The sequence below is a fragment of the Salvelinus namaycush genome, unplaced genomic scaffold, assembly GCF_016432855.1.
Source record: "Salvelinus namaycush isolate Seneca unplaced genomic scaffold, SaNama_1.0 Scaffold155, whole genome shotgun sequence".
Lineage (NCBI taxonomy): Eukaryota > Metazoa > Chordata > Actinopteri > Salmoniformes > Salmonidae > Salvelinus > Salvelinus namaycush.
Window position 1 is genome coordinate 221871 of NW_024058286.1, and position 10000 is coordinate 231870.

The following is a 10000-nucleotide window of genomic DNA, read 5'->3' on the forward strand; positions in this document are numbered from 1 at the left end:
AAACAAAGGCAAAGTCTTCTCATGCTTTGTTGATTTCAAAAAAGCTTTTGACTCAATTTGGCATGATGGTCTGCTATACAAATTGATGGAAAGTGGTGTTGGTGGAAAAACATACAACAATACAAAGTCCTTGTATGTAAACAACAAGTGTGGGGTTAAAATTGGCAAAAAACACACTAATTTCTTCCCACAGGGCCGTGGGGTGAGACAGGGATGTAGCTTAAGCCCCACCCTCTTCAACATATATATCAATGAATTGGCGAGGGCACTAGAACACTGCAGCACCGGCCTCACCCTACTAGAATCTGATGTCAAATGTCTACTGTCTGCTGATGATCTGGTGCTTCTGTCCCCTAACCAAGGAGGGCCTACAGCAGCACCTAGATTGTCTGCACAGATTCTGTCAGACCTGGGCCCTGACAGTAAATCTCAGTAAGACAAAAATAATGGTGTTCCAAAAAAGGTCCAGTTGCCAGGACCACAAATATAAATTCCATCTAGACACCATTGCCCTAGAGCACACAAAAAACAATACATATCTCGGCCTAAACATCAACTTCCACAAAGCTGTAAATGATCTGAGAGACAAGGCAAGAAGGGCCTTCAATGCCATCTAAAGGAACATAAAATTTGAAATACCAATTAGGATCTGGCTAAAAATGCTTCAATCAGTTATAGAACCCATTGCACTTTATGGTTGTGAGGTCTGGGGTCCGCTCACCAACCAAGAATTCACAAAATGGGACAAACACCAAATGTAGACTCTACATGCAGAATTTTGCAAAAATATCCTCAGTGTACAACGTAAAATACCAAATAATGCACGCAGAGCAGAATTAGGCTGATACCAGCTAGTTGTCAAAGAGCTGTTAAATTCTACAACCACCTAAAAGGAAGCGATTCACAAACCTTCCATAACAAAGCCATCACATTGTTTGTAACTTATTTTGTACATAATGTTGCTGCTACCGTCTCTTATGACTGAAAAGAGCTTCTGGATATCAGAACAGCGATTACTCACCTCGAACTGGACAACAATTTTTTTTTAATGAGTCCCGACGCAAATGATATACTGCTTCTCTGAGACCAGGCCCAAATCCCCGTCATTCAAATGATATACTGCTTCTCTGAGACCAGGCCCAAATCCCCGTCATTCAAATGATATACTGCTTCTCTGAGACCAGGCCCAAATCCCCGTCATTCAAATGATATACTGCTTCTCTGAGACCAGGCCCAAATCCCCGTCATTCAAATGATATACTGCTTCTCTGAGACCAGGCCCAAATCCCCGTCATTCAAATGATATACTGCTTCTCTGAGACCAGGCCCAAATCCCCGTCATTCAAATGATATACTGCTTCTCTGAGACCAGGCCCAAATCCCCGTCATTCAAATGATATACTGCTTCTCTGAGACCAGGCCCAAATCCCCGTCATTCAAATGATATACTGCTTCTCTGAGACCAGGCCCAAATCCCTGTCATTCAAATGATATACTGCTTCTCTGAGACCAGGCCCAAATCCCTGTCATTCAAATGATATACTGCTTCTCTGAGACCAGGCCCAAATCCCTGTCATTCAAATGATATACTGCTTCTCTGAGACCAGGCCCAAATCCCCATCATTCAAATGATATACTGCTTCTCTGAGACCAGGCCCAAATCCCCGTCATTCAAATGATATACTGCTTCTCTGAGACCAGGCCCAAATCCCCGTCATTCGAGTGAAGAAAAGACGGAAATACAGGGGGCGGAGATCAGGGTGCCTTGTGAGAATTCGTTGGCGAGTGGGTAACCCGCCTCTACCATCCGTCCTATTGGCCAACAGTGCAATCACTGGAGAATGAACTGGATGATCTCTGTTCGAGACTATCCTACCAACATTAAAACAACTGTAATATCTTATGTTTCACCGAGTCGTGGCTGAACGACGACACGGATAACATTCAGCTGGCTGGGATTTCTGTGCATCGGCATGACAGAACAGCTACGTCCGGTAAGACGAGGGGTGATGCTGTGTGTCTATTTGTCAATGGCAGCTGGTGCGCAACGTCTAATATTAAGGAGGTCTCGAGGTATTGCTCGCCTGAGGTAGAGTACCTCATGATAAACTGTAGACCACATTATCAACCAAGAGAGTTTTCATCTATATTTTTTTCCGTAGCCGTCTATTTACCACCACAAACCGATGCTGGCACTAAGATCGCACTCAACCAGCTGTATAAGGCCATAAGCAAACAAGAAAATGCTCATCCAGAGGTGGCGCTCCTAGTGGCCGGGGACTTTAATGCAGGGAAACTTTAATCCGTTTGACCTAATATCCACAAGCATGTTAAATGTGCAACCAGAGGGAAAAAAACTCTAGACCATCTTTACTCCACACACAGAGACGGATACAAAGCTCTCCCTCGCCCTCCATTTGGCAAATCTGACCATAACTCTATCCTCCTGATTCCTGCTTACAAGCAAAAACTAAAGCAGGAAGTACCAGTGACTCACTCAATACGGAAGTGGTCCGATGATGCGGATGCTACGCTACAGGACTGTTTTGCTAGGACAGACTGGAATATGTTCCGTGATTCATCCAATGGCATTGAGGAGTACACCACCTCAGTTACTGGCTTCATCAATAAGTGCATCTACAACGTCGTCCCCACAGTGACTGTACGTACATATCCCAACCAGAAGCCACGGATTACAGGCAACATCTGCACTGAGCTAAAGGCTAAAGGCTAGAGCTACCGCTTTCAAAAAGTGGGACACTAATCCATACCCTTATAAGAAATCCCGCTATGCCCTCAGATGAACCGTCAAACAGGCAAAGCCTCAATACAGGACTAAGATTGAATCCTACTACACCGGTTCTGACGCTCGTCGGATGTGGCAGGGCTTGCAAACTATTACAGACTAATAAAGGGAAACCTAGCCACGAGCTGCCCGGTGACGCGAGCCTACCAGACGAGTGTACTCAGAGCATGCGCAGACCAACTTGTAAGTATCTTCACTGACATTTTCCACCTCTCCCTGACCGAGTCTGTAATACCTACATGTTTCAAGCAGACCATCATAGTCCCAAGAAAGTGAACGTAACCAGTCTAAATGACTACCGCCCCGTAGCACTCACGTCTGTAGCCATGAAGTGCTTTGAAAGGCTGGTCATGGCCAACATCAACACCATAATCCCAGACACCCTAGACCCATTCCAATTCGCATACCGCCAGAACAGATCCACAGATGACGCAATCTCAATTGCACTCAACACTGCCCTTTCCCAATTGGACAAAAGCTCCCTCAACGTGAGCAAGACAAAGGAGATGATCGTTGACGACAGGAAAAGGAGGGCCGAACACGCCCCCGTTCACATCGACGGGCTGTAGTGAAGCAGGTCACATCGACGGGGCTGTAGTGAAGCAGGTCACATCAACGGGGCTGTAGTGAAGCAGGTCACATCAACGGGGCTGTAGTGAAGCAGGTCACATCAACTGGGCTGTAGTGAAGCAGGTCACATCAACGGGGCTGTAGTGAAGCAGGTCACATCAACGGGGCTGTAGTGAAGCAGGTCACATCGACGGGGCTGTAGTGAAGCAGGTCACATCAACGGGGCTGTAGTGAAGCAGGTCACATCGACGGGGCTGTAGTGAAGCAGGTCACATCAACGGGGCTGTAGTGAAGCAGGTCACATCAACGGGGTTGTAGTGAAGCAGGTCGAGAGTTTCAAGTTCCTTGGTGTCCACATCACCACCAAACTATCATGGTCCAAACGCACCAAGACAGTCGTGAAGAGGGCACGACAACACCTTTCCCCCTCAGGAGACTGAAAAGATTTGGCATGGGTCCCCAAATCCTCAAAAAGTTCTACAGCTGCACCATCGAGAGCACCCTGACCGGTTGCATCACCACCTGGTATGGCAACTGTTCGACATCTGACCGTAAGGCACTACAGAGGGTAGTGCGTACAGCCCAGTACATCACTGGGGCCAAGCTTCCTACCATCAAGGACCTCTATACCAGGCGGTGTCAGAGGAAGGCCCCAAAAATTGTCAAAGACTCCAGCCACCCTAGTCATAGACTGTTCTCTCTGCTACCACATGGCAGGCGGTACCGGAGCTCCAAGTCTAGGTCCAAAAGGCTCCTTAACAGCTTCTACCTCCAAGACATATGACTGCTGAACTATTCATCAAATGGCCCCCCAGACTATGCACATGGACCCCCCTTTGTTTTTACACTGCTACTACTCTCTGTTTATTATCTATGCATAGTCACTTTGTACAAATGACCTCTAACCTGTACCGCTGCACATGGACTCGGTACTGGTACCCCCCTGTATGCAAACTAGAATGCTATTTGGCCCTAAACAGAGAGTACACGGTGGCAGAATACCTAACCACCGTGATTGACCAAAATTCAAGTAAACCTTTGACGATGTACAGACTCAGTGAGTATAGCCTTGCTATTGAGAAATGCCACTGAAGGCAGACCTGGCTCTCAAGAGAAGTCAGGCTATGTGCACACTGCCCACAAAATGAGGTGGAAACTGAGCTGCACTTCCTGACCTCCTGCCAAATGTATGACCCTATTAGAGACACATATTTCCCTCAGATTACACAGATCCACAAAGAATTCAAAAACAAACCCAATTTCGATAAACTCCCATATCTACTGGGTGAAATACCACAGTGTGACATCACAGCAGCAAGATTTGTGACCTGTTGCCACAAGAAAAGGGCAACCAGTGAAGAACAAACACCATTGTAAATACAACCCATATTTATGTTTATTTATTTTCCCTTCTGTACTTTGACTGTTTGCACATAATATGACATTTGTAATGTCTCTATTATTTTGGAACTTCTGGGAGTGTAATGTTTACTGTTCATTTGTATTGTTTATTTCACTTTTGTTTATTATCTAGTTCACTTGCTTTGGCAATGTTAACACATGTTTCCCATGCCAATAACGCCCTTAAATTGAATTGAATTGAGAGAGAGAGAGACAGAGGGGAGGGGGGGAGAGAGAGAGAGGGAGACAGAGAGAGAGAGAGAGAGAGAGGGGAGAGAGAGAGAGAGAGAGGAGAGAGAGAGAGAGAGAGAGAGAGAGAGAGAGAGAGAGAGACAGAGAGAGAGAGTTAAAGAGCATTAGTTCCATTTGGCAACATGACACTTTATGGTACCGCTGTGTCCTGTGTCATCCTTACCTGTGCCTTACCTGTCTGTGTGCCAGTTGGGGATCCTCTGTTTTAATGGTCCTCTGTCTATTCTAAGCTCTTCCTGCCTCCTGAGTGACCAACAGATTCCATTTATGGCCCTCCTTTCTACACACCAGAAGCTTGGCAAGTACACAACATCCAGAGAAATACTGACTGAATGTGATGTCTACACATTAACCCAACATCAAAGATGTTAAATACTGACTGAACGTGATGTCTACACATTAACCCAACATCAGAGATGTTAAATACTGACTGAATGTGATGTCTACACATTAACCCAACATCAGAGATGTTAAATACTGACTGAATGTGATGTCTACACATTAACCCAACATCAAAGATGTTAAATACTGATTGAATGTGATGTCGACACATTAACCCAACATCAAAGATGTTAAATACTGACTGAACGTGATGTCTACACATTAACCCAACATCAAAGATGTTAAATACTGACTGAACGTGATGTCTACACATTAACCCAACATCAAAGATGTTAAATACTGACTGAACGTGATGTCGACACATTAACCCAACATCAAAGATGTTAAATACTGACTGAGCGTGATGTCTACACATTAACCCAACATCAAAGATGTTAAATACTGACTGAACGTGATGTCTACACATTAACCCAACATCAAAGATGTTAAATACTGACTGAACGTGATGTCGACACATTAACCCAACATCAAAGATGTTAAATACTGACTGAACGTGATGTCGACACATTAACCCAACATCAAAGATGTTAAATACTGACTGAACGTGATGTCGACACATTAACCCAACATCAAAGATGTTAAATACTGACTGAATGTGATGTCTACACATTAACCCAACATCAAAGATGTTAAATACTGACTGAATGTGATGTCTACACATTAACCCAACATCAAAGATGTTAAATACTGACTGAACGTGATGTCGACACATTAACCCAACATCAAAGATGTTAAATACTGACTGAACATGATGTCTACACATTAACCCGACATCAAAGATGTTAAATACTGACTGAATGTGATGTCTACACATTAACCCAACATCAAAGATGTTAAATACTGACTGAATGTGATGTCTACACATTAACCCAACATCAAAGATGTTAAATACTGACTGAACGTGATGTCTACACATTAACCCAACATCAAAGATGTTAAATACTAACTGAATGTGATGTCGACACATTAACCCAACATCAAAGATGTTAAATACTGACTGAACGTGATGTCGACACATTAACCCAGCATCAAGGATGTTAACCTGTCTGGCACCGGGGTTCCGCTAGCGGAACTCCTCCCACATTCCACTGAAAAGGCAGAGCGCGAAATTCAAAAAATATTTTTGAGAAATATTTAACTTTCACACATTAACAAGTCCAATACAGCAAACACATCTTGTGAATCCAGTCAACATGTCCGATTTTTAAAATGTTTTACAGCGAAAACACCACATATATTTATGTTAGCTCACCACCAAATACAAAAAAGGACAGACATTTTTCACAGCACAGGTAGCATGCACAAAGCCAACCTAACTAACCAAGAACCAACCAAACTAACCAAGAAACAACTTCATCAGATGACAGTCTTATAACATGTTATACAATAAATCTATGTTTTGTTCGAAAAATGTGCATATTTGAGGTATAAATCAGTTTACATTGCAGCTACCATCACAGCTACCGTCAGAAATAGCACTGAAGCAGCCAGAGTAATTACAGACACCAACGTCAAATACCTAAATACTCATCATAAAACATTTCTGAAAAATCGATGGTGTACAGCAAATTAAAGACAAACATCTTGTGAATCCAGCCAATATTTCCGATTTTTTAAGTGTTTTACAGCGAAAACACAATATAGCATTATATTAGCTTACTACAATAGCCTACCACACTACCGCATTCATTCATCAAGGCACGTTAGCGATAGGGAATAAACCAGCAAAAGATATTAATTTTCACTAACCTTCATAAACCTTCATCAGATGACAGTCCTATAACATCAGGTCATACATACACTTATGTTTTGTTCAAAAATGTGCATATTTAGAGCTGAAATTTTTATGACACTCAACTATTCTGACCAAATAACTATTCATAAACGTTACTAGAAAATACATGTTGTATAGGAAATGATAGATACACTAGTTCTTAATGCAATCGCCGTGTTAGAATTCTAAAAATAACTTCATTACGACATCCAGCTTAGTTATAGCGAGAGCGTGCCCAAAATCTGGGCGCAAACTACTACTACAACATGTTCGACAGATATATGAAATAGCATCATAAAATGGGTCCTACTTTTGATGATCTTCCTTGAGAATGTTGTACAAGGGGTCCTTTGTCCAGAACAATCGTTGTTTGGTTTTAGAATGTCCTCTTCTCCAGTCAATTAGCACGGAAAGCTAGCAAAGTAGCGCAAAGCTCTCCTTCCTGAACAAAGGCACACAACGCAACACGCCTAACGTCCCGAATAAACTTCAATAATCTAATAAAACTATATTGAAAAAACATACTTTACGATGATATTGTCACATTTATCAAATAAAATCAAAGCCGGAGATATTAGTCGTCTATAACGACAGCCTTTCAGAAGGCAATACCAGGTCCCTTCGCGCGCGCTCCAGAAAACAGGAAACTGGTGACACGTCATACAAAGAGCTTTTATTCGACCCCAGATCAAGTTATACACTCCATTTCTTCTCTCACTGCCTGTCGACATCTAGTGGAAGACGTATGAAGTGCATGTATACTAATAAATATCAAGGACATTTATAGGCAGGCCCTAGAACAGAGCATCGATTTCAGATTTTCCACTTCCTGTCAGGAAGTTTGCTGCAAAATGAGTTCTGTTTTACTCACAGATATAATTCAAACGGTTTTAGAAACTAGAGAGTGTTTTCTATCCAATAGTAATAATAATATGCATATTGTACGTGCAAGAATTGAGTACGAGGCCGTTTAAATTGGGCACGATTTTCCCCCAAAGTGAAAACAGCACCCTCTGTCCTCAACAGGTTAAATACTGACTGAACGTGATGTCTACACATTAACCCAACATCAAAGATGTCAAATACGTTCTGCCACCTTGAGCTAGTTTAGCCCACTGAGCTAAAGCCATGTGGAAACCAAGAACACAAGTGTCAGTCTAAAAGTAACAATGAATCTGTTGACCTTCAACACTGAGCTAAAGCCTAAGCGTGGATTCTGGGAACTAACACAAGTTAATGTTCACCAATTGATTTGACCCATGTGGCTACAAGCAAATTTCTATCTTGTACTAAAATGGACCATACAACCTTTGATCTTTGACCCTGTCCCTTACCTGACCCCTCCTCCTCCTCCTCCTCCTCCTTACCTGACCCCCCCCTCCTCCTGTGGTTCTGGTAGGACCTCCTCCTCCTCCTCCTCCTCCTCCTCCTCCTCCTTACCTGACCCCCCCGGTCCTGTGGTTCTGGTAGGACCTCCTCTTCCTCCTCCTCCTTACCTGACCCCACCCCCCCCCCCCCCCTCCTCCTGTGGTTCTGGTAGGACCTCCTCTTCCTCCTCCTCCTTACCTGACCCCCCCCCTCCTCCTGTGGTTCAGGTAGGACCTCCTCCTCCTTACCTGACCCCCCCCTCCTCCCGTGGTTCTGGTAGGACCTCCTCTTCCTCCTCCTCCTCCTTACCTGACCCCCCATTCTCCTGTGGTTCAGGTAGGACCTCCTCTTCCTCCTCCTCCTCCTCCTCCTTACCTGACCCCCCTCCTGTAGTTCTGGTTCTAGTTCTGGTAGGGCCTCCTCCTCTTCATCTTCCTCTTCCTCCTCCTTACCTGACCATGCTGCTGCCCTGTCCTGTTGCTCTGATAGGTCCTCCTCCTCTTCCTCCTCCGTCTTACCTGACCATGCTGCCGCCCCGTCCTGTAGTTCTGGTAAGTCCCACGGGTCGTCCTCCCCCTCACACCCCGTCTCTACCAGGGCCACAGTGGAATGGGCCGGTGCCATGGATAAAGCCTTCTCTTCTGTCTCTGAGTTATCTGAGAGAGAAAAGCAAACACACAAATCTTTCTGATTGTGCCCTCTCAGCCCGGGTTTATGATTCCCGGGTTTATGATTTGCGGGTTTATGATTTGCACAACATTGTAGCCTATAGAGAGACCAACTGGTGGCAGTTGTTGTTTGTGTGAGAGAGAAGCCTGCCTGTATCAAATCAAATGAAATCAAAGTTATTTATATAGCCCTTCGTACATCAGCTGATATCTCAAAGTGCTGTACAGAAACCCAGCCTAAAACCCCAAACAGCAAGCAATGCAGGTGTAGAAGCACGGTGGCTAGGACAAAACTCCCTAGAAAGGCAGGAACCTAGGAAGAAACCTAGAGAGGAACCAGGCTATGAGGGGTGGCCAGTTCTCTTCTGGCTGTGCCGGGTGGAGATTATAACAGAACATGGCCAAGATGTTCAAATGTTCATAAATGACCAGCAGGGTCAAATAATAATAACCACAGTTGTGCCTGTATCTCTCACCGAACCAGAATGAGATGACCTTTCTATGATCTCTCTCCCCCTCTCTCTCTCTCTCTCTCTCTCTCTCTCTCTCTCTCTCTCTCTCTCTCTCTCTCTCTCTCTCTCTCTCTCTCTCTCTCTCTCTCTCTCTCTCTTTCCTCTGATAGACATGAGCCTGCAACTCTCATCTCTCCAGTGTTATACCTCACCATTTATTTCCTTATAGAATCATAGCCACAGGATTGGTACTGGAGGTGCTACAGCACCACTGATCAATTGAAACACATTTATTTGCCTTAAGTTA

At 44.1% G+C, this 10000-nt stretch overlaps 1 protein-coding gene across 1 annotated transcript in view; it reads right to left on the reverse strand.

Moving 5' to 3' along the window:
* LOC120037035 (sodium-dependent phosphate transport protein 2B-like) overlaps positions 1–10000 on the reverse strand; it is a 50506-nt gene that overhangs the window by 38298 nt on the left and 2208 nt on the right. The window contains exon 2 of the mRNA XM_038983258.1: positions 9092–9229. Within this exon, the coding sequence (XP_038839186.1) occupies positions 9092–9229 (138 nt within the window). The remainder of the gene's footprint in view (positions 1–9091; positions 9230–10000) is intronic.